Source organism: Sceloporus undulatus, chromosome 7 (genome assembly GCF_019175285.1).
Source record: "Sceloporus undulatus isolate JIND9_A2432 ecotype Alabama chromosome 7, SceUnd_v1.1, whole genome shotgun sequence".
NCBI classification, from domain to species: domain Eukaryota; kingdom Metazoa; phylum Chordata; class Lepidosauria; order Squamata; family Phrynosomatidae; genus Sceloporus; species Sceloporus undulatus.
In genome coordinates this window covers 19,031,657-19,057,533 of record NC_056528.1, presented here as the reverse complement: position 1 = coordinate 19,057,533, position 25,877 = coordinate 19,031,657, and the positions used below count along the sequence as shown (strand labels likewise).

General features: G+C 42.3%; 1 protein-coding gene across 1 annotated transcript in view; it reads right to left on the bottom strand.

Moving 5' to 3' along the window:
- COL5A1 (collagen type V alpha 1 chain) overlaps nt 1-25,877 on the bottom strand; it is a 91,308-nt gene that overhangs the window by 61,068 nt on the left and 4,363 nt on the right. Inside the window, exons 2-15 of the mRNA XM_042479321.1 lie at nt 25,345-25,437; nt 22,270-22,326; nt 20,886-20,939; nt 19,013-19,066; nt 16,031-16,084; nt 13,365-13,418; nt 11,875-11,928; nt 10,934-10,978; nt 7,376-7,429; nt 5,274-5,318; nt 4,053-4,106; nt 3,223-3,267; nt 2,902-2,955; nt 2,604-2,648 (exon numbers count right to left, since the gene is read on the bottom strand). Coding sequence (XP_042335255.1) covers nt 2,604-2,648; nt 2,902-2,955; nt 3,223-3,267; nt 4,053-4,106; nt 5,274-5,318; nt 7,376-7,429; nt 10,934-10,978; nt 11,875-11,928; nt 13,365-13,418; nt 16,031-16,084; nt 19,013-19,066; nt 20,886-20,939; nt 22,270-22,326; nt 25,345-25,437 — 762 coding nt within the window. The remainder of the gene's footprint in view (nt 1-2,603; nt 2,649-2,901; nt 2,956-3,222; nt 3,268-4,052; nt 4,107-5,273; nt 5,319-7,375; nt 7,430-10,933; nt 10,979-11,874; nt 11,929-13,364; nt 13,419-16,030; nt 16,085-19,012; nt 19,067-20,885; nt 20,940-22,269; nt 22,327-25,344; nt 25,438-25,877) is intronic.

The window sequence follows — 25,877 nt, the reverse complement described above, 5'->3', positions numbered from 1 at the left end:
CTTCAAGAACTCCCAGCATTACTATTTGCAGATTAAAATAGACACCAGAGAAGGATCAGCACTATGACTTCACCTGGAAAGGCCTCCTCCATCCACTGCTACTTTTAACTCCCCAGGACGAAGGAAATGTTCTGTGCTGTTTTGAAAGTCGGCATGTTGGATAGCAAAGGATGGTCAATCCAAACAAAGATACTATTGTTTCTTTATGTCTCTGTAAATTTTGTTGAAGCAATAGGACTACCTATTAGTGATAGATTTCTTCCAGCCCGAATCCAGCTGCTGTTCTGTAGCACAGCTGCGCTTTTAAAGTATAGTTCATAAATTGTTTTCCGATAACAGACATGTTCAGTGACATCAGAAAAGGTAGAAGCAGTTATAAAGTTTAGTGTGGCATTCTGGTGGGACTTTGCATTTCTATTTTTATCTGGCCTTTGGAATAAAAGGTCCCCATTCCCACTTCTGCTCCTCCTCTGCTCCATTGCTATTAAATGTCCTAGTTTCTCTCTCTTCCTGCTGCTTTCCTCCTTCATCCTCTGCTTACTTCAACTGCTGCAAATGAACTCACTTAACTCAGTAGAAGTAGAGGAGTAGAGAAGAAAAGAGCTTAACCTTTGCCTTTGCCTTTTTAAAACTCAGGCTGCACTCAAACTGATTTAAAAGACCAGAAGGTCCCAGATTTTGTTCCTGTTCTTTCCGATTCTATCGCGGAGATCCATACACATTTTGTTTATCCTAGAATATTTACTGTCAGCTCCTAATATGATCACTGACTTTTAATATCAGCTCCCCATGTAGGTTTATTTTAATCCAGTGCATAGCATAGTAGTTTGTGTATTGGACTGTGACTCTGGAGACTAGGGTTTGAGTCCTCGCTTGGCCATGAAATCCATTGGGTGACTTTGGGCAAATCACATGCTCTCAGCCTCAGGAGAAGGCAGTGGCAACCTTTCTCTGAACAAACCTTGCCAAGAAAACCCCATGAAAGGGTTAGGATCAGACAATCTGGGACTCTTAAATCAGTCTCTATGTGTCCTCAGTACATAAATTCCACAGCTTCTCTTCTTAAAAGAATCTTTTTTTCCATATTGATAATTTTTGCCCTTTTGTTGCCTAGCCACATGTGTCTCAGTTTCCATTTGTGAAATGTAGGTGGGCGTGTTCTCCAACGTTCCACAATCTCATCTGCCTCCGACTGTGCTTTTCTTCGAGGAGAGATTTGGCTTCTCTTCTCTCTAGGTCTCAAGCCTCGTCTTTCAGTGAAAAGGAATAAATACATCCAAGTAGGGCAGGCTTTGCTCCGAGGTCACAATGTCTTAGACCATAATTCTCTGGGAAAGCTGCAACCATGGGAATTCGGCTCTCCTTCCAGAGATGGCTGCTGCAGAGCTGACTGCTGGCTTTTTGCTAAATGGCTTCTGGGGCAGCAACTGACTTCATGATGGATGGCCCTGTTTGTGGATTCTGCGGGCGCCCACACTTGCAAATTCCTGTCTCGTGTGACAGCAAGGGCAGGACAGCCCCGAGCAAGGTTGCAGCTACAATTTCGCCACAACTGTGACTTATGAGACTAGATCCGGCTCAGCACATACCCTAGCAAAAAGCCCTCTTTGTGAATAAACACACCACTGGTCAGCAGAAGCATAGGAGTGAACCATCCCTCATCAAAGCATCCTGAAATACAATTTAAGGTGGACCTTTGGCTGGAGGTGGAAAGGCTGAACCACAGTGGCCAAAACCACACTGAACTGAAACATGACAACTGGATGGAAGGGGAAGGATGTAGTTATGGCTCTTGACTATTCCTTCAAGACTTGTGGCTTTCATAGCCTTTCATTTATAGAGACAGGACTGGACAGTCAAATCTTTACTCTTCCATCTGGGGCCTGATGAAGTTCATTCTCAGCATGGTCGTTTCCATCCATTCCTTACAGAAGTACCACCATATTAACATCTCAAACTGTTGATTCATTTAAACCAGAGATGGACAATTTGGCACGGGGAAGAGACCATTTTCTGGCTGAGGACCCACCACCTCCCCACATGAACAAAAATAGTATGAGATTGAAAAGCACAAGAGATTTGCCCTGTAGACAAAGAATGGTTTTGGTTTGAGGGCACTGGGAGAGGAGAATTGGGGACCCTGTGCCCTATTTTGCCACAATACCGATTCTCCTTTGAAAAGTAACTGGCCTCTGTCTCACATTATAGTGCTTTGAAAAGCAATTCATTGCTATTACTGATTGCCATGTTTAAAAAGGCACTGTATATACTCAACTATAAGTCAACTTCTTGTATAAGTCAAGGGCAAGAGAGAGTCTAATTGAGGCTTTTTGACCTGGGATTTTGGGGCATACATTTTTAGACTTATAAACAAATATATATGGTAGCCTTTTGCATTGCTCATTCCTTTGCTGTTAGTTTACACTGCTTTTTGGAGAAGAGGAAACAGGTTGAACAAGGAGAATAGTAAAAAAAATTGGAAGAATTTCCATTAAAGAATGAAAGAACTGAAACTTTACAATTATATGAATCCTCAATCATCAGAGATTGTATTTCAGAATGAGAGGAGCACAGTTTAGGATGTCTATTTGGCGGACACATACCTGACTTCCCTTCTCACCAGGAGGACCTTCTTTTCCAGGATGACCCTGTAAAGAAAGACAGTATGAGAAAAACAGGGCAACTTGAAAACATTATCAAATGGGTTGAGAAAGTTCGCAAAGCATTCATTCAAACCCCAAACATGTTAGTGCCCCTTCCAGCTTTGTGGTTAGTCTATGGCCCTGTCCAACCCTAAACTGTTTGGACGCTTCAACCAAAGTAGATCATGACATCTTGGGAAAGGAATCGACTTCACATTAGATTGATTCTAAGACATATTGTAAGTCCATTCAAACTTACCGGGGGACCATCCGCGCCAGGCATGCCAGGAAGACCAGGTTTCCCTAGAGGTCCCTAGGGAAGGAAAAAGAAACATAACTGTTAGCAACAAAACTACAACCCAGCCATTCACCAGAGGCTTCAATGAGTAGAAATTTGCAACACGTAGATACAGTTTTGGGTTCTTATGTCTGGAGTGGGACATATGCAAGCTTCTCTAGCCATGGGGCAAAAGGGAATAAGCAGATGTTGCACATGGAAGCAGAAGCTTTTTCAAGGTGAATCATGCATTCTAACTAGCAGCGGTTGCTGTTATATCACAGCTGCTTTTAATTGACATACTTTGTCTCCTGGTGGACCAATCGGACCTTGAGGACCTGGGAGACCCTAGAAGAAGAAGAAGAAGAAGGAAAAGGTGAGACAATACATTGGGTTAACATAAACACAAATGTGTGAATAGGTCCTTCGTGAGAAGGAGGAACACAGGCAAAAGGGCAAGCACAGTGATGCCCAATGTTGGATAAGGAGATAAAAGTTCTTGCGTTGGATGACAACTTTGAGACCCCTGCTATTCCCTCCCAAAAAGTCACTTTTCCAAACTCTTGCATTGGAATTGACAGTGTTTGGATCAGATTTTAGCAAGCAAAGTTTGTGTTTCACAACTAAACATTAATCTCATATCTGTATTTTATAATTATTTATTATGTTTGTCTGCAAGACCTGAGTGAGACAGACAAAGACAGAGGGACTTGGAGGGCTCTCATTCATTGGTTTCCCTTCAGTTAAAGTTGACAGCAGTTAACAACAACCAACATTGTCAGTTGTTGTTGGAATCCGAAGAAGACTAGGATTTCCCCTGCAATTTGAGGTCATGGAGCCAGCGTGGTGTAGTGGTTTGAGCACTGGACTATGACTCTGGAGACCAAGGTCTGAATCCCAGCTCAGCCATGTAAACCCACTGTGGGATCTTGGGCAAGTCATACGCTTTCAACCTCAAGGGAAGGCAATGGCAAACCTCCTCTGAACAAATATTGCCAAGAAAACCCAATCATAGGTTCAGCGTAGTAAGCTGGAAACGACTTGCAGGCACCCAACAATAAGAACAAATCTCCACTGTAATGGTGGAGAAGAGAATGGTGCCTTTTCACCTGGCCAAATCAGCATCATCTCACCTGAGCGCCTGGATTTCCCTGTTGACCTGGTGGTCCAGGTTCTCCTTGAGGACCCTTGAAAGGGAAAAAAGGAGATGTAAAATCATATGTCAGAAAGAGGTTGCATCCCCTTAATTGCAAATGCACTAAAAGTGATTGCAGCGGAGACTGCCTGCTTGATACAGTCGCTGCACTTTAAATTGAGAGTGCTAGATGAAATGAAACCAATATTAATGAGAAATGTGTTCCCGCTATACTATGTAGAATTAATAGGGGCTTCTAGTAATAATATTTAGAGAGGCTCCCAAATGTTGGTGGGGGGGAAAACGAAGAAATATTAATTTTAAAGATGTTCACATTCCAATCTATTTCTAATATATTTTATCTCTCTGGAGATGTGCATTATTTTCCCCAGACAAGAGTCATTCTTGCCATTGCTTAGAGGCTCATTTTTTTTTAACGTTAGGCCTGGCGAAGTTCAAGCAACAGCTCAGCAGTTCCAGAAAGCGCTGCTCTTTCACAATAATATATGTGTCACAATGATATTCACAGCAATGACTGACATCTCTACAGATGTCTACAGACCCTCTCAAAACGACAAGAGGAAAGAAATGACGTTGTGATGCCATTTTGTGAGGGATCACAGAGAAAAATAGAAGTATTGAGGGTTAGTGGTGTGGACTCCAAGGCTCACAAAGTAGGGTTGCAGCGGCTCATGGGTCACACAATGCCCACCGACATGCACTCTTCCACCCACAAAGACTCAAACATGTATGCTCTTCTGCAAAGCATATATTCTCTTGCTTAATGTTGTAGGCACACAAGCATCATTTATAAAGTCATTTGGGAGGGAAAGGTTTCTTCCTACTTCCCAGCCTCTTGAATGGAAAAAACTGTACTTGCAAACAAGCATTTACCAAAGGAAAGAAAACAAAATGAAATGAAATAGCTACCTGGAAACCCATTGGCAAAGGGCTGTTGTGACAACCCTGGATTCCTCGGCCATGAATATGTATGTTTGTTTCCAAAGGGAAATACTATTGCAATACCAGTGGAAAATCAATTTCACATTAAACATTAATTAGCAGCTCTTTAATTTAGGAAAGCAAAAGCCACCCGCTTTGAAACAGGGAGGCAACCTGGGAAAACAAAGCTATTAGGAAACGTAATGTGCATGATGCATGGACACACTCACTCAGCGGAGGTTTGGTTGGGCAGCGAAGGAACAGCCAAGAAACTTACCACATTCCCCTTGGGGCCAGTTTGTCCATCCATGCCTCCGATGCCCTGAGCAAAAGGTTTAAAAAGACAAAAGGAGGAAAGTTCTGGTTATTACTAGTAAATGAAAGGAATGAAAGCCATCTGTCCCAATCACAGCTGAGACTCCAAACAGGCTAATAATGCAACTCCCAAGTGAAATACTCTAAACTACAAATCCCACCATTCTGCGAGCCATGACAATTGTAATGGCATCAACCTGCCTATATGTTTCTTTCCTTCCCTGTTATTTCCCATGAGTCATTCTAGAATGATCCTACATTCTGCCTTGCAGATAATACCTCCCCATTAAGACAGTATGACGGGAAACATGCAACCCTCCAGATGTTGTTGGCCTGCATCTCCCATCATTCTTCACTATTGGTTATGCTGGCGAAGGCTGCTGGGGATTGCAGTTTGCAACATATGGAGGGCCATACTTTCCAAACTCCTCATATAGAGCTTTACATTCTACGAAATTTTGCCATTTGATTTTTAGATGCATTTGAGCTTTGACCTCAATGGAGCGAGGGAAAGCTTACCTGGATGAACTCCTGCTTGGTGGTTGAACTTGTATGGCTCTTTTATCATTTGAATTTTTGATCCTTTGTGTGATTGGGAAGACTCTGCAACTGAAGACTTGGTCCTTTGAACTTACGCCTGACATGGTAGAAACCTTTTTATTCTATTGTCTGAGCGGCTGATTTAATCTTAACGTAACTTACTGCCACCGAAGAACAAAGTTTCATCAAAACGCAGCTGGTATTGCTAGATGAGGCAAAGTATCTGTACATGGAAACCCACTGGGTGACCTTGGGTGAGCCACACACTCTCAGCCTCAGTGATAACTTCACTTTAGGGTCACCATAAGTCAGAAATGTCTTGAAGGCACACAACGAGAACAATCTGTGCACAAAGTCAGGCTTTGGGCTCCAGACTTTTGATGTGTTTGCATCTTGCTAGCTGTTTCTGCTTATGCCTTATTATAAAATATTATTATAATTATGATATATTACAATTATTATAATGTACTGTAATGGGCACATAATTATAATTAAAATGGTTATTAACAATTTTCAGTTACTAATTGTTATGGTTCTGGAAGCTATTTATGCATGATCACACAACATGTGCAAGTTTAATTTTTAAAGAATTATTTCTTATAATAACACTCATATTCATGTGTTTTACTGATTCTGATTATTTCTTCCATAGATGCCTTTTAGATTAGGCATTATTCTTGCTTCGTCGCTTGGGTAATCCCTTCTAAATTTGATGCCCTTCCCGTTGGGTGAGAGAGCGCATCAAAATGGATACCAGGGGGTTGGACTTCCTCAGCATCTATTAGTTCATCAATAAATCATTAGTTCATCTATTAGTTCATTAATAAATCATTGGACATGTGTGGCACCAGAGCTCTCTGGCAAAGAAGGTGAAATAACTCATCAAATTACAAATTTCAGAATTCCGTAGCATTAAGACATAGCAATTAAAGAGGTATCAAACTGTATTATTGCTTCAGTGCAGATCCAGCTATGGTGCAAATGCACCCTATACCCCCTACTAGGTGGTCTGGGGCATATTTCTTTGCCATGGTGTGCGGTGGGTGGCACAAATCTATGTGTTTGATCCTTACAGAGTCAGTGAAAGTGATGTATTATCTAATTGGACTCAAATGATAAATACGGAAGTAAGGGTTTGGATCTGATCCGTCAACTATTTTGAACAAACAAGTTGGATATCTGCAAGTTCCTCACCCCACCCGCTTCTAGAATGCATACTTAAATATATCCTGAACCTCTTCCATCGTGAACATTTTCATGGACCACCTTCAATACCAAGAAGTAACAAATAATTAAGACTCCATTACAGATGGAAGGACTCAGCCAAGGAAGTCATGAGAATGAGTTTGCAAGACCTGGACCCGGTTGTAAGAAGAGGTTCTCATGAAGTTATCTCATTCATAGGGTCCCCATAAACCGAAACTGACTTGAAAGCACTTAACAGGAAGGAACAAAACATTCATGGAAGGAACAAACTGACCAAGGGATACCTATATTATGAGAAGGAAGCATTGTGTTACTCACCGGAGGTCCAGGGGGTCCCGGAGGTCCTTTTGGTCCCAGCAAACCACGGGGGCCCTGTTAGAGAAAGCAAACTATATTCTGAATATGCCCAATAGTATGAGATTAGGTCTTAACTCTGTGTCCCATTAAAATGACGGCAAAGAAAGCTACATACACTCTTTCGTAACTTTTCTCAACACAAAGATACCCTACTCAAACATGTCTGAAATGCAGCTTTTTGTTGCTCCTTGCTTGTCTAGCTAGTCTCAGCTCATTTTGAGCTTTATCTTTCCTTACACTATTCGTGCAAGCTTGATCTACGCATCTGTATTCTTCCTTCATGTTTCATCTTTCCATCCATTCTTTACATGTTCTCTTTTTGTCTTTTTCATTTCCTCCTTGAGTTTACTGTGAAGCCACATTGGTTTTTTCAGATGTTCCCATTTGTCTTCTTCCATTGTCTTTTTAGCAATTCCTTCTTCGTGAAATCACACCCATACTGTCCTTTCCCTTTAGCATCTCTATTCCTGGGATCCTTCCCAGTATTTCCCTAACCCTGAACTTTATTCAAATCCTGACTGTAGACCTCACTCCATTGAAATTCCCATTGGGGTCATTAAATATTCCCAAAACTCACACAGTCACTGAAATCCTACATCGGCATTGTGAAGAGTCAGTCTCCACAAGTGGAGTGATGTGCTACCTGTGTGCTCACGGGTGGGTGATTCAATGAACTTCTCAATGTCCACAGGCCTATGCAACTATGTTCAATGTGAGAGGATCATCAATGCAGATTTTGAATGCATGTGCTATGTGCATCCATGCACAATGGCAACACATAGTCAAGTGCTTCCATATCCTTGTGCTGAATGTGCCTTTAGTGAAGTGGATAAAAATGTCCACTTTGCTTCTGTAGGGGAAATTATACATGCATAAGGCACCAACAGGATTCCAGCCAATGTGCCACAGAATTGAGCTAGAAGACCAACAACTGCCTAGAGAAGTGTTTTCACTGGTCAAGTTCCAGCAGAATTGTGCTGGAGGACCTAGAGATTCCTAGAGACAATATGGCCCTGTACACACGGGCCCTTTAGCACGTCCTGGCAACATGCTAGGGTTGCCTCGGGGCACCGTTTCCAGACGCCCCACAACCCTAGGACGCCACCAGGATGTCACAGCTATGTGGCACCGTATACACGGTGCGCACAGCTGTGACATCACTGCCACACGCTTTCTAGACAGGCGCGCGCGGCAACAATGTCCTCACACCGCCACAGGCAGTTTGCAGTGGCGCTAAAAGGAGCCGCTTTTTAGCAGTCCTTTTGTTTCCGCATAGCCGCGCTACACAATTTGGTTGCTACGGTGCGGTTACGCGGAAAAGAGAGGCGGGCACTGGCCGCCTCTTTCTGGCGGTCTGTACCCCACCTATATTACTCAAATCAGTGGACAATCAAATCCGCAAAAGTCATAGCCACAAATCTGGAGGACCAACTGTATTCTTTCATTTGTCCAGGCACAGCACAAAAATGCTCTCCAATTCCTTTCTCTCAGCCTCCTGCTCACCGCCTCCATCAGCGGACATCCTCGAAAAATGTTCCAACTGTTTGTTGTCATCTAAATGCTTTAATTACTGGCTATACCTGCTTGTTCAAGTGTTTTTTAAGGCAGCTAGCAGCCTTGTTGTTATTGTTAAGAAGCATGCGGGGAAAGCAGAGTGGTTGATGATGTCTGGGTAGACTGTAATGAGACATCTCAAGTCTCATTGAGACATGATGAGCTTGTTAACACTCTCCTCTTCCCCTGCTTTCTCCCTTTCTTCTCACTTGACGTGTCCCTAACCATTTTGACAAAAGCGGTCGTATTGGCAAACTCCATTTTTATTTTCATTTTATTTTATTTTGCAATGGTAGCATTTGTCTTCCCCTTACCTTTTCAAAACTATGTTGGCAGCTTTCTATTAAAGCTGAAAGGAAATTGGAGCATGTGCGTTTCTGCTGGTGAGAAACGTCACTCATTTTCATAATGAGATGCTGTAATTTGGCTGCCAAGAGACAGTAGCCATGAACTGCCCTGGTTCAGATGTCACTTGCACCCTGAACTCAGAAAATGAGACACTGGCTTGGATCTTACTAAACCTCAGTCCTCCAATTTGAATTATGGGAGTGAAATTTTGATCCGTAACCCAATGTAAGCGGATTGATAATCCCCACCAGCATAGTTGTACTGGATTACTCTGCCGAACACATTTTTGTACAGTTGCATCCCCAATTTTCTGTGTCTCTATGCTGAAAGATTTTAAAACTAATCCCAAAGTAGGAGTAGCTAGTGCCTTCAACGTGAGTAGAACAGGAGATGAACTCTGGGTTGGAGGCATAGAGTGACCTGGTGCCCAGGAAGGACCTTTATAATCAGACTATATGAACAACTATAAAAATGCGAAACTTGTGAGTAGGTAACATCTTTCCTCCTGCCTTTGTCCCTCAATGACCATAGATAAAACTGAACATGTCATCTCATCTCATCACCACAGTAGTGTAGATAGCATAGTAAAGCACATTGAAAAGCAGAAAACAGTGAGGAGAAAGGTTCTGCATGCTCTGAGATGGTCAACTGTTTATTCAGTGTCAATACAAAGAAATCTTGAAGATTCTGTTGGTATTCTATGGTCCTGTGTTTTAGAGTAAACAGCTATTGCACAGATGTGTGATAAGGAAATCTAATAATTAATAATAATAATAATTTGTTTTATTTATATACCGCTATTCCAAAGATCATAGCGGTGAACAGCAAGTAAGCTAATTAGCAAGTAAGTAGCAAGTAATTAGCAAGTAAGCTAACTAACCTAAACTTGTATGTTTACAATTTCTTTTACTAAGGCAACTGTGGCAAGTCTGAGGTTCATGTATAATACGCCACGCATCTAAGTCACAAGTTTGTTCCACTAAGACATACTGTATATACTCAAATATAAGTCGACATCTTATATAAACCAAGGGCAAGTTTTGAGGTCAAAATTATGGATTTTGATATGACCCATGGATAAGTCGAGGGTAAAACTTAGGGGCATATAGCAAAGGATGAAGCAAAGGAAAACAATGTCAAAGAACGTACAGAATTCCAGCAGACATAACTGTTTCTGCTCACTCTTAAGGCTGGATGGATGAGAGAGTAATGGGAGTCAGTGCTTCCAGGACAGATTATCTTCTTGCTTTTCACCAGGGAATGGTTCCTTCTTTTAAGTAACAGTTAATATACAATATTTTCATTGGCCTGTGGATAAGTCGACTCAAGTTTTTGGGGTCCATTTTTTGACCTAAATTTCTAGACCTCTACATGAATATATACAGTAATCATAGATGAACACCTATTAAAAAGTAGCACACCGCAGCTCTTCTAAAGCAGTTGTTCCCAATCTTTGGTTCTTTAGACGTCTTTGACTTCAGTGCCCAGAAACCCCTGATAGCATGGACAATGGTGAATAAATCTGGGTAGTTACATTCAAAAGAAATGAAGGAGCCAAGTTTGAGATGCAGTACGCTAAAGGATAAGATGCATCTTCCCCATCCCATAGTGACTTACAGGTTCGCCAGGGAGACCTCTTGGTCCGACTTCTCCATCGTCTCCCTGTGTGGCAACAGAAAGAAGAAACATGAAGTCAAAGAGATGATTGGAAGACGTGGTAAGAGGCACCAGCGCATGACGCAGGCGCACTGTATTTATTTTATTTGTATCCCTTTCTCCCAAGTTGGGACCCAAGGCAGCTCTCACACACTAAAACATTAAATGCTATGGCCAAGGCGTAGGGTAGTGACTGAGCAGGCCCTGTCCCAGTTGTGGTTTTGTCATCAGAGAACAAAGTCTGTCTCCAAAATGGATCTTGTTTCTCTTCTACATCTGGACTAAACCTGACCAGGTACTGCTAGACATCTCGATCTCTTTTCCCAGTCATGGAGGACCATAACAGTGATCCCCGGACAGTGATCCCTGGACCTAACAGCTGCCCTGCAGGGAAGTGGTTTGATGTACAAGGAGCTAGTAAACAGGTCCTTGTGCAACATTCAAACAAAGACATATGCATCTGTAATACAGAACTACATGCTAACAAGAGTCAGTCTGATTTCCTCCCACATTGAGATTTGCACTATTTTTTGGGTATTCTTCCTCTTTTGTGCTATTTACCTAATTTGCAAAGCCTTCCGTTTGACTAAAGCCTGTTTGTGCACGACTCTTGCACATTTTAGCCATTTTACATTTTAAAGTACGTGCAATGTTTTGTTCACATTTTGCTTCTCTGAAACATTCTTATAAATGTGCGAACGCTGGCGACAAAGTGCATATTTTCTCATGACAGGTTTTTGGGAGGTGCAAAAATGCAAATGTCACTGAGATGAGACTGCTGAGTCCTGCAAAATGTCTTTCCACTTATGCTTGGCGCTGCCGTCACAGGAGTTGATGGCTAAGAAAGGGTGAAACGGTCCATGCTTATATTTTAATTCAAAAGAACTGGTAACTGAACTTACCCTCTCCCCATCTTCACCTGGAGCTCCTGGAGGACCAGAAGGGCCTGGGTCACCCTAAGAAAATACAAAGAAGAATCAGCCGCATTTTTGATAACCCCTTACCATCAAAAGACAAATCCCAGGCTTAAAGGCTCATGCAACGTCCTCTATTCCCTCTTCTGAGAGGTTGTGAAAAGACCACGTGAACCTTTTCAAAGGTGTTATGATGGACAGGTTTGAGCTCTTCTCTTCTACGTTTGGCTTCAAGATAGTGGCAAAGGGATGTAGTTGGGAGGAGAGGGATAAAAAGAGAGCATTGATCTCTGCAAATCAGAAACCTACATTCTCCAACTGGATATGACTCTCTTCCCCAAATGTCTAGCTTTGCAAAAATTTAAAACATCAGCTGAGCCTTTAAAAATGCAATTTAGGTATCCAAAGGAAACGGCCAGGCAAAAGGGCCAAAGGAGTTCTAGATGTGAACAATTTCCTACTGCCCTCGCTCTGCAAGACTAGAAATTTGGGACTAAATGAAACATTAAGGGGGGGAGAATATAATATTTATTTGGGAAATTCCCTCATTTCCCCACCCCTGTAGCTATTTGAAAAGATGTCATCTTGAGGATGGAGCAAGCTTATTTTCTGCTGTTCCAGAGACTAGGGCATGGAGCAATGGATTCAAGTTCCAGGAAGCACAGCAGAGGCAGCAAAAGACACGTATTAGATCTTTTTATGCACAGACAGGAATCCCATTCAAAAGAGACAAAAAGGGAGAGACCACTGGCTGAATAAGAGATCTGTTTCCTATTCGGAAATGTATGGAGATTATCACGCCAGGACCAATTTATGAATAATTGCGCTAGTGAAAAGAGAAACTAACAATTGCTCTTGATCGCTCAGTCTTTTCAAGCAGTCATGCTCTCGTGCAAAAACACAATGCAAAAAAATAAAATAGAATTGCACAATAGATTTCCACACTTATCAGGGAATGAATAGTTATTACATTGGGAATGTTCAATGTGCGCATGCACCATTAACATTTTTCATTTCCCGGGTAGCTTCCTGCAGCCCTTTCAACTTTAAATATCTGCGGCTGCTGCCCACAGCCTTTGTAAAAATTCAGGATCACCAGCCAGTTTCCTTTACATTTGAAATACCCATGGCTGCTGCCCGCAGCCGCTTCAACATTAAGAGATCCCCAGCTGGTGCTGCCCCTTCAAAACGGCCCAGTATCGTGATTGAAGCACGATTGCCTTTCACATCCTGGCAATCGCATTTCAATTGCGGTATCGAGAAGGCAATTCATGGGATGTCCCAGGAATAGTTTGTTCCCTTTTGATTCCTTGCTCTTCCTAGGATAATGCCTGATTGAGTGTGACGTCTCAAAATCTGATGCCCGATTGTGTAGTTATCCCAGGATTTTGCCTTTATCTTTCCCTTTCTCCCCCATGTGATAATCTTCAATGAAAACAACCTATCTATAGAATAGTGTGAGAAGCCCAAGTACTTACCCTGTGGCCTTTCTCCCCAGGTAATCCAGCCAAGCCATCAAATCCACGGTCACCCTGCAATAAAATTGAGAAAGAGAAAAACTGGTCAGATCGATATTCCTCCCCGCCTTTTTTGGGGGGGGGGGATAGATACATTGAACTTTGGGTTATAGTTAGGAAGCAGATTTGGAGTTTTTGGATAGATCCTAGAAGGAGGAAAAAGAAACAGGGGAAAGAAGAGGAAAAGGAAGAAGGGGAGGAAGAAGGGGAAAGAAGAGGGCAGTCTTTTCCAGCAGGTTTAGCCAGATGAATTTTTTAAACATGCGAATTTTAAAGTATGCATTTACTGTTTTTTAAATACGTTTTGGTTTTATATGCTTTCTAAACTACTGCGTGTCTAGTTTGTTGTTCTCCACCTTGATTTACAAAGAGAGATGAGTGAGAAATAATAATAATAATGACTGAAGAGCATGATACTAATGCAGCCAATAAATGCACAGATCCCCTCTTCTTCTCTGCAACCTCACATTAATGGAAGAAGTATCTCACCAAATTTTCAAAGAAGGATTGTGTACCGCTCATGCCGCCCTGCTGCTCATACCATCTGGTCCAGTACTGTTTGCAGCAAACAATGCGGAACGCATGTGGGTGGACATGTACATGACAAGGACATCGTGTTGCACATGTTATTGCTCCAGCTACTCAGGATAGGTGGTCTATAGTGTTTTTGATTTGGGGCGGGGAGATATCCTATGTCAGTTGCTGCATCTACACTGCAGAATTCATGCAGCTGGCCACTGCTTGAACTGCCATGGCTCAATGCTATGGGATTTTTGGATTTGTAGTGTCATGAGAGATTTAGTCAGCTCTGTCAGAGAGCTCTGGTGAACTATAGACCCCAGGAATCCATAGGACGGAACCTATGGCAGTTAAAGCGGTATCAAACTTCATTAATTCTACAGTGTGGCAGCAGCCAGGGCCTCTATTCCAGCATAGATTTGAAGGACTAATTCTGTGTCCCTTCATTAGATATTCAGGAATGTGAATTTTTTCTGTGGAAGAAATCGTTCTCCCTGTCTGCTCAAATTTAATTGACATCTAAGAGGTGAACAGCCAGTTATAAAGAACATGGGATATTAGCCTTTCTTGTTCTCCTCCCCCCAAAAATCTGTGAGTCCCATATGGAGCAAAAATGGAAGTGCTTCTGATCTCTATTCTTGTGGACCCAACAGTCACACCTTCCGAGATTGTTCTCACTTTGCCTGTTCCTCACATCAGGGGCTGCCATCCTCATGGATTCACACATTGCAATGCCATCAGGACACAAAGTAGGGCATGGGGAGGGACATTAAGGTGAGACATGGACTGCCAGGTTCAAGGACTACCTCCACTTGAAACAATAGCCCTGTTCAAATATCTGAAGGGATGCCACACTGAAGATGGAGCAGATTTGTTTTCTGCAGCTCCAGAGTACAGGACCAGGAACCATGAGTTCAAACTATAGGAAAAGAGATTCCATGTCAACCCTTCTTGACAGTAAGAGTTGCTCAACAGTGCAATAGGTTGCCTTGGAGAGAGGTGGAATCTCCTCCTTGGGAGGTTTTAAAACAGAGCCTAGATGGCCATCTGTCGGAGGTATTTTGATTGTGTGTTCCTGCATGGCAGAATGGTGTTAGATGGCCTTTAGGGGTCTCTCCCAACTCTATGATTCCACCTTGCTGTGTTCTTTTCCATCTGCTGCTTTGTCCCAATTCAGCCCACCTAGCAAAGCTCATAACCTGAGCAGGTGGGGACCTGGGGGAAGAATCACCTCTGCTTTCATGGAATCAATTTAAGCTGCCCTTGTAGGATGTAGGCAGGGAGGGGGGCAAGGTGATGGATGATGTTCCTCTTGGGTCCTGGAACATCCTTGTACATTCTGCTACAGAGAAATGAGTTTCTGGTGCAGAGGCTATCCATTATGTAGCCCCCATCTCCCCTCCCCGTCTCTTTCCTTAATGTTCCTTCCTTGGGGTGGAAAGCAGACAACAAGGATGGCTGCCGTACTTAGGGGACAAATGATTTGCAGCTCCTTTTCACCTTCGCAATGTCGCCCCCTCCCCACCTCATCTATTTCCACATCAAGTCCATAATCAAGCACTTAAACCTTCTAATAGATGACTTCCAGGCAAACCGCCCTGCATTCAGATTCACAGTTAATGACTTCTGTCTCTTTTGATGATAGCCGAAAGGATATCCAAAGGGAGGGGAAAGAAGAAAAGGAAAGAAAAGGGGAGGATTTCCTCCTAGAAGTGTAGAAATTAATGCATGGCTTGTTAAATCCCCACTTGTACTGCTTTATTCCAAGATCTCTTGTACCCCGCTTCCATAGCTGGTGATTTCCTTCCACTTGAGGCCCTTTCATATCTCCATTGAGTGCTATGCTCTGTCACAGCAACATCCTGGGATTTGTAGTTTGGGAGGGAACAGATTTCTCAGCCAGAGAGTTCTAGTGCTTCACCAAATTACAAACCCCAGGATTGTCATAAAATGTTGCCATGGAAGCTAAAGTTGTGTAGTTGCACTAGAACTGTGAAAGAGCCCCCAGAATGAGATTTCACCACATAAGCAGCGGGTTTTGAAGAACATCTGCATCTCTCAAAAGACACCAACACCAAGACATCTGGGTTAAATTATGGTCCACCTACCTTTGGTCCTGTCTGGCCTGGCATCCCTCTGGCACCATCGCTGCCGGCACGTCCCTGGGAAGAGAGAGGGATGGAAAGAGAAAAGGAAATTAAGCTACGAAGGCTAATAGAGGCCAGGCAGATATCCACCCATAGCTTTCTAGTGGAATGAAAAGTCACATGCCAATGCCTTTGACTGCAGATAGTGGCTTCTTCATAGCTGGTATGGGAAATGATGCCAATTTATAGATTGCCCAATGCATTCTCCAGTCACAAAACCACCCTGCTCCACAGTACCTGCCAATGTTACCCCAATAATACAGGAAACCTGCCATTCTACACCTTCATCCCATGTTGCCACCATTAGAGGCAACCAAATTTTGGACTGCCAACTCTCACCAGGACCATCTCTGCAGCAACAATTGAGAAAGTGAGACCATATATATATATATATATATATATATATATATATATCCACAAATACCACCTGGAGACTTTTTTTTACATAGACAATGCTGTTTCCTGTACGGAAAATGCTGTAATTGCGAACTCTGTGCAAAATTCACATATGGTTGATTTGGACAGAAAACATTTTCTGTACAGAACTATTGCTTTCTGAACCAAAATGCATCTCTTCTGTACAGAAAATGCTGCTTCGTGTCCAAATCAACCAGGTGCAATTTTTGTACAAAATAAGTCCCAATTTGCAAATGGGTCTTGAAAACTGTGTAGGTTTTGAAGATTGTTTTTTTGCAACTGGGTGGAAAAAAAATTGGTGCTTTCTGGAAGAACAAAATTAGCGAAGAATTACATCTCTGTTATAGCACCAGCCTCTCCATACCACTTGCAGTCATGTAGCAAGTGTGTCCCATGGTTATGTGGTGATCTAAAAGCATTTGTAGATTTTGTCTCCACCATGCAACTGTGCGTGAATGTGCTTTTCAAAATCCATTCGCTTCCCAAATCCATTAAACTGATGAACCCATTTGGCCTAGGACTGCACTCGCCTTTTTTGCAGTAGTTTCACCCTGCCTGGCTCATGCTTAGCCTGAAATCAATGGACTCTGAGGCTAATTTCATATGGAAACAAAATGCTGGCCTAGACAGGGTTGTTGGTGTACTCCAACTAAATTCCCCCCAAGTTGTTATGATCCCCTCAACTGACTTCCATGCAGCTTCCAAAGAAATGTGAAGTGAGTTGCTATTATTTGCATTCAAAACACAAACCGATGAGGTGAACCTGAAATACGAGGTTCTAAGATGCTGTCTTTGTTTACACATGAAAGGCTATGCATGAAACTGCCCTCTTGAAAGATGTTAATTTGATGGACACGAGTTCAACCAAGGTCAGCAATGCATTAATGTGCTAATGGCCACTTAATACTTCAATTAAATGTGCAAAAGGTTGGCTATTCACTTGGATTAAGTGAAGACAGGTCAGTCTATGGGTGTCACTCATTTCTTTGTGCATCCTCCTTTCCGTCTTCCATATAGAATGTGATTTAGGAATAAACAAGGAGAAGGCAGAGGCACAGTGGTAAAGGCAACTTTAAAAATTGACACAGGGATGTCCCCAAAAGTGAGATTCTGGAATCGTTCCTGATGTGCTTCGCAATAGAACAAGTAGTACAGTTGCCAGGTGTCCCTTATTTTGAAGGCCAAAAAACTGATCCGTTATAGTATTGGTAGGATGTCCCTTAGCTGAGAGCCAAAAAGCCAGTCCCTTATAGCACTGGTAGTTATCCCTTATTATAAGGGATGTCCTTTATTTGAGTGCCAGAAAGCTTGTCCTTTATAGTAGTGGTAACTGACCCTTATTATGAGGGATGTCTCTTATTTAAGGGTTGGAAAGCTTGTCCTTTATAGGGCTAGCAAGTGTCTTTTATTATAAGGGATGCCCGCTATTTGAGAGCTAGAAAGCTTGTCTTGCATTGGATCTGAACTTATTGTTAGAGCTATACCTCTACTTGAGGGTTGGAAAGCTCTTCCTTTAAGAGAGATGGAACAAGATGCCAGATACCCTCATATTTTGGTGTGTGGGCTTTTCATAAAGACAGACATATAATAGGAAATTTGTAAATGTGGACAGTATGCTAATTTTACAATGAAATACTTGGACAAGCTAATGGAAATCAATTATTTTGATTTGGTATTTAGGTAGAACACAAACTTGCTAGTAGATACTTCATGACTGTCATGAATTTTGATTTCCCAGGGGTTGGCTCGAGGCTATTGCCACCAGATATTTAAAGCAGGAGGATCCAAGGAGAATGTATGGGCTCCTTTTCCAATAAAGCTTCTACAGAAATATGAGGAAATATTTGCTAAATGAGATAGGGAGATGATGCCTTCCATACATGGAATAAAAATGTTTAAGGGCCAGCTTCCATATTGTTTCCCTAGAAAAGATGACAAGGGACATAAGGATCCCCAGAGACCAGAATCTCTGCTAAAGGAAAGGACGTTTGGAAGGTCACCTCCAAAAATAACCTCATGTGTCCACCTTTGTGGTGAGTAACGGATGCACTAGGGACAAAAAAGCTGTGTGCCATTTCTTCTTTGTTAGCTTAGCTCTTCCAGAAAAGTCCCACTCCAAAGCAAAAGAGATATCATGGTGAAAGGCATCTCAGAGCAAAATCATAAGATATGTGAGGACAACTTTCATTTCTACTTCCATGGAACCAAATGTAGTCTCAGTATGTGTCATGGCCACTGTGTGTAGGAGGCCTTTACTTTCCAAAACACCCTAACAAATATACCCAAAGAGATATACCCAAAGAGCAGGGACCTAACAAGTTCTGACTTTACTCAGGTCTCCAAAAGCTTATGCTACAACTTGCTTCGCACGCTTAGTCTCAAAAGTACTATGAGATCCCTTCACAAGATGAGTTGGCTGGCTCCTGAGAGCAAAGATTTGGTGAAATGGACCTGATCCTCTCCCTTCTGAGGACCCACCATGTCAAGTTCACACAACCACATGGAAGATTGTTTGCTTGTACATACCCGACGTCCTGGCTTTCCCGATGGACCTGGAGGGCCCTGAACACCTCGTGGACCCTGAAACAGATTTAAGAGAATGAAAATAAGCATAAGCAGTGGACAATGAGCAAGATTCATGGGAAAATATATAACATAGGAGGCCAATCTTGGTAGATGTGGTCTGGAGCCCTGCTACTGTCTCATGAAAGCATAGGTTCTTTTATAGAAGCGGTTGGACATTTTTGTCTGATGCAGAGTGGCCACATTCAGTTCAGGTTGGAGAAGCGGAACTGCGCATGTGATGTCATTGTGTATTGATGTTCGTGGCACATTCCATATGGATGTCCATGTTTGGCTGCACATTCAGTAGTACATGGATGGGAGACTTCCAATGAGTACCAGGTGCTGTAGGCTATATTCCAGAGGAAGGAACTGGCAAAGCCACCTCCAAATATTCCTTTTATAAGAAGACCCTACGAAATTATTAGGATCACCATAAGTCGACAGGCACACACATAGCTTAATGCCCATTTTAGCACACTTAAAACGCAAGCCCAAAGACACAGGCATCAAACGGAAAGGGAAATAAGAAGATAACAGCTCATTCTAACTCCTCTGTTCCAGCTCTGCAGCATTACCAGTTTGCTGGGGAGCTCTTAAGACTTAACAATAAGCTGCTAGGAAAGTCATGTTCTTTCTGGAAGAAGGAGGCAGGCTTTCCAGAGGAGAAAGTCGCTGGTTTTATGCTTCCTCCTGCCATGCAAAAATATGCCCAAGCTGGCAGAGAATTTCTTTGTGTCTGATCTTGGCTAGTCTAATGGTGCTTGGCTAGTAAAGTGGTGCTTCCCAATTTCGATCTCTGCAAGGACAGCTGGGCTAGGAAGCCCAGCCCTTCCAAAACAAGGTGTTTATTGAAAGCTGATAAGCCCAAGAAAGGAGATCAACATGCACCCAGCGAGCGTCTGCTTGATTATTACCACTTATCAAGCACTTAGGTGCTCTGCGGTTAGATTAGCTGTTGCTTAAAAAAGGAATTGTACGGGATTTGAAAGAATTGCATGGGAGACTCAGAGGATGGCAATGGCAAACCCCTCTCTGAAGAAATCTGCCAAGAAAACCCTGTGATAGGGTCAATATACGTCGGAAATGACTTGAAGGCAAACAACAACAACAACACACTCAGCTTCCCTTGACCTCCTTTTGCTGTTTCTTGGAATGTAATCATATCTAGGGATGCAAACTTTTGCTGATTTCAATTTTGCATGCAAGAAGGAAGGATATTTTCTGCCTGCTGGGCATGATTATTTTCCTAATTTTTCTGCATTTTTGGGGGAAGAGGGAGGCATTTCAGGACTTATGAAAAATTCATTTGCACAATGATTTGGCTGAAGGGTGGGGTATAAATATAATAAATAAATATTTTTTGGGGGGTCTGTTTTACAAAAGAAGGGGCAAAAGCTGGAGCACCCAATTGAATCAGAAGGGGGGAAGTGTGCGTTGGTGTGGAGAGATACGTCTCCACTTTGGGATGTGCAAATACGAGAAAGAGAATATTGCACAAACATATTTATTTCTTCTACAGCGGGGACAAAACAGTAAAAGGTTTGCATCCCTATTAAATAAGTCCAAGAGTTCAACAGGAGGAACATAGCACCAGAGCACCCTCAGAGATAGCTCCTTCTTTAAAGTAAGTTGAAATACAAGGGACGCCATCCGTGACAATTCTAATAGGAGTACTTTTGGAAAGTCTCCCAGCCTAGCTACAATTCAGAAGAAAGTAAATGCAAGGCGGAGCAAACACACAGCATCCTAAAGGGAAAAAAACAGAACCCAGAGAAGACACAGAACACCTTGCACACAATTCCATTCTTGGGTGATGACACCTTCTCAAACGTACCTGAGGCCCCATGTCTCCTGGTTCGCCTTTGATTCCTCCGCCACCCGGAGGGCCCTATGGAAAAGAAACATTGATAACATTACAAATGAACAAATAACCTTTATAGAATGGCAAAATGCCACTGAGGTCCAACAAGTTCAATATGATGAGTAAAAGACCAAACCAAGAGACTGTTTTCTGCACATAAAATGCTGTAATTGGGGATTACATAGACTCTTAGACTCCTAGAGTTGGAAGTGGTCATTTAATCCAACCTTGTTTTGCCATGTAGAAAGAAACCATCAAAACACTCCCGACATGGCCATCCAGCCTCTATTTAAAAACCTCCAAAGACAATGACTCCACATGCTTCCTAATGTTAAGATAGAAACTCTTTTCCTGTAGCTTCAACCCATTGGTCTGTGTCCTAGTCTCTGGAGCAGCAGAAGACAAGCTTGCTCCTTCCTCAATATAATATCCCTCAAATATTTAAACATGACTATCATGTAATCCATTAACCTTCTCTCGGGGATTTCACATGCCCACCTCCCTAAACTGCTCCTTAAAGGACATGTGTCATTCTGTTTGCACATTTTGATATAAAAACATAATTGTCCTCCACAGGAATCAGTGTTTCTGCATTGCATTTTCCCCATTCAGAAAATGCTGTTTTCTGTGCAGAAAATGCTGTAAGCGGGGAATTATTCTGCATTAAATTAACACATGGTTGAGTGACATAGAAAACAGTATTTTCTAGAAAGGAGTTAATATTTCTGTGTTGCAGCATTATTCTTCATGCAAAACGTGCTATTTTCTTTGCAAAACAATATACGTGAATTTTGCATAGAATAAAGCCTGAATTGTAGATAGCCTTCAAAAACTGTGACTTTCAAAGACTTTCTTGCAGCGAGGAAAAACCTGAAATTACTCATCTCTGCCTTCAAGAACAACCTTGATAAAGTGATAGATAATTAACAAAGAGGCAATTAATTGTGTGCATTGGTCATAAACTGTGCACTGATACTTGACGCTCTGAGATTCTATTCCATGCATCTAAGGAAGTGGATTGCAACCTATGCATGTTTATGCTGTAATACATTTGTAAATCTTAAATGCAGGTACCAGTTGAACTTTTGCGGCTAAAAGCATGTGATTTCTCAGATTTTGTATGGGGTGTTTTCACCCCTCTTCCATAAAATGGAAACTCCTCTCCTAAGGCTTTATGAGCTGCAATGAAAAGCTGAACAGGAACAATAAGGCTGGTATTTTTACCTGCACTTTTTTACCTTTGGGCACACCCAGAATGTAGTCCCCAGAAAAACCATCTAGAAATAAATCGGTCCATCTTAAGTACCCAACAAGACTCTTTCTTGTGTGACTCAGGCACATCACTTTGCATACTCACCATGGGTCCTGGCCTCCCAGTAAGTCCCATTGGGCCAGCTGGTCCTCTCAGTGCCAGCTACAGAAAGAGAGAGAAAGAGAATTAATTTTCAAGCTACCTCCAAGTGCAATGGGGGTAAGGTCACCACCTCTACCAAACCTCCAAAGCTATCAAGAAATATGTTTTCCCCACTATATATCCAAAGAATAGTGTCTCCAGAGTCAACTACAGTTGGCCCTCCACATTTCCGGCTTTGACTTTTATGCATTTCATTATTCACAGATTCGATTAATATATTATCTCTAGGAATCTCTAGGTCCTCCAGCAAGACTCTATGGACATCTTCTGCCATAGGTTCTGGAGGACTTAGAGATTCCTAGTAAGAACACCTCTCTAGGCATTTGTAGATCCTCCAGCACAATTCTGTGGTCATCTTCCAGAGGATGTTGATCCTAGGCTGCTCTGGAGGATTTAGAGAGTCCTAGAGAGGTGTTCCTCTGTTAAAAAGTGGGCTTTTTATTTGTGGTTTTTCCACTTTCATAAGGGTTCGGTGTCCCTAACCCCAGAAAATGTGGAGGACTTGCTGTACCTGAAATGCTTTCAGGAAAGTTACATTACTATTAAGACATACACAATACACAAAAAATCGGTTGACAATGCGCTCAACTGAAACCCATGCCATAGTGAATGAATATTGAAATGAATATTTTTAAAGACATTAAAAAATTAACAGAAGTATGATTAGAGAAAGCCAAACACACATTTTGGAAAGCAGAAGACACAACAAGCAGAGTTGGAGAAAAATAAACACACATGGAAACAATGCTGCCACATCTTTAAACAGAAGTGTTTATGGTTGGGACCTAGATGGTATCTGATCATCTTCAAAACTGATTCTATTAATCCAGGAGAAAGTAGAAGCCCAAATAAAATCAGATACCATTTTATTTCTGACTGTAAATAATGGTGACTAGAAACACAGCCGCAATGTTCCGGTGCATGTTTTTGCTTTCTACGAATGTCCTTGGTATGTTTCTTTAAGGAGTCTGCTTTTTCCAGTTGTGCTCCTGTTAATCTGTTACATCTTTATTTACTGTGCAATGCGCAAAGTATTGCAATATTCTGGTGGCTACAATCCTGATACACATTTATCTCTCCCGAATATAGCAGTACAGGCAATTCCTCTGTTAGCAAAGTCGATTTGTTCCTGGGCCTTAACTTTCTTAAACAGGAATAACTTGGAAGGAAAGATAGGTCCCTACATTGCAAAAAAGACCAATTCCACATGTTTCCTGAAACCCTTTTATCCAAAACAAAGAATATATGTATGAGAAACGAAGAAAACCAGGTCAGGGATGTCTTGCATATTTTATATTGAATCTTCTAGAGAGCGTTTGAAGGCTTCTTCCAAAATGCATCCAGGAATGATATATTATCTCTCACCTGTCTACATTTTCCTTAGGATTTCAGTTTTGGGGGCCAAATCTACAGATCTAAGCTTTTAAGCAATATTTTGGGGGGTAGCTTGGGAAGTGAGAACTGGCATGGTGTAGTGGTTTTGACAGTTGGGCAATGACTCTGGAGATGAGGGTTTGAATCCCCACTTGGTCATGGAAACCCACTGGGTAACCTTGGAAAAGTCACATACTCTCATCCTCAGAAGAAGGCCAAGGCATATTTATGTACACCCCTAGTTCTGAGTAAGTAAGTAAGACAAAGGGTGCTGCCACCTTGCAGAATTAATGCAGCTTAACACAGCTTTAACTGTCATGACACTATCCTATGGAAACCTGTGATCTGTAGTTTGTGGCAGCGCCAGAGCTCTCTGGCGCTACAACCCAAATGCTAAAGCTCTCACAAAACTAAAGACCCCCACAGAATAATGTCATGGGCCCAGATGAAAAAAAAATAACCTATATTAAAAGTAAAACACCAATCTCATTCCTGCCACGTATCCAAGAGTCAGGGTTGGCAGTGCAGAAAGAATCAGGGCTGTGTTATTACTACTTTGTACCGCTACATGGAGATGGAGAATTCAACTTAAAATGTCACCATCATGTTTTATTTATTTATTTATTTAAACCACTAATTAAAAAGTCATGTCACCAGGAGCAGACTCAATAAATCTTTGGCCAGGTAATGGGGCTGTCCGCACTTTATAATGACGCTGGGACAAATTTGTTCCATTCCAAAAAATCCAATACCTTAAAAGACCTGTAATTACCGGCGTCCTCTGTTAATTAAAATCCACCCAGGGTTGTAATTGTAACGGCCAAGAAATGTCGCAGAAATGCTGGATTATTTACTGAGTGACGCACCTTGGGTTAAATTGCTCCCCAGTTAAAAGCGATGGCATGAAAGGGGGGGAAATGTTACCGCTTTGGTCTCCAGAGCAACATCCAAGGTACCAGGAAACATGATTTTCTTTTGAAAGGCTATTAGCTGAAATCCACAGGATTTGAAGCCTGGTTGAAAATCTGAAGTACCCACATAGAGGTAGACTTCTAAAAATGGCCACAGAAGTGGCTTATATGACCCTCGCTGCATCCGGGACGGACCTGGGTAGCGATTTGGCAATGATTTATGTGTTATAGGAACCCACCGCTTCCCGAATTAACACTGAATTTGGGAAGGGTAAGCCGCTCTTTTAACCCCTAGGGTCCTATGTCCTGCAGATGCTGGCTGTTCTTCTCTTGCACAGAAACCAGTGCAATGGAAGTTGGGATGGAGACAGGTCTCTTCAACAGCTGCTAGGACCAAGGTATGATAGCCTTGTGCCTGGCTCTTCTGTTCCTCAGAGATTGGAGCAATGGCAGTTGGGATGGAGGGAGGGCCTCTCAATAGCTGCTGGGGCCAAGTATGATGAAGCTATGCCTGGCTGCTCTTCTCTCCCTCAGAAGCCAGAGCAATGGCAACTTAGCGACATCTAGGGTTACCTCTTGGTACACCAGTTGGAAAAGCCCAGTGGATCATATTAGGTCAGGAGGTTCTATTTCTCCAGCACAGACTACACACCCTTTCTTTGACTAAGCACTCAGTGTAAAGTAAAGCAAGGGTCCATATGGAGGGTAGACAACAGAGGTGCCCTTGACTTACCCTGGCCTGTTGTAGGATGGCTTGAGCTTGGGACTCCTGAGCTGACACCATGGGGCCTTTGGAGCCACCGTCACCTCCACCGCTGAACCGGAACTGTGAAGGAAAAGAGATATACTCTTCATAGGTTTCTCAACACACATGCAAACACTGACACATAAACACACCGAGCTAGAATGATACTCAAAACCATATCTGGCACCGAAGATCCCATTCTGATCAGTCTAACTAAAAACAAGATGTGAGGTTATTTGATCCTCTGCAGCCCTGGCAGACCATTTTCAAGGAGCCACCCCATACGGTGGCAGTGAAAAACCACAAACGGCTTGTTGGTGTAATGAACAATGAAAGAATGCTTCTTTCCGGGAGTCCCCAAACTCCTGCCTATCAATTTTGTTGACTTCTGGCATTACAGGCTTATAGATTTCTCTTATGATAGCCTCTAGTGAGAAAACAATGCCTCTATCTCAGCGGGCTTTGATCGACAACCACCACCGAGTCTTCGCACTACTGGGTTTGATATATTTTTAGCTTTG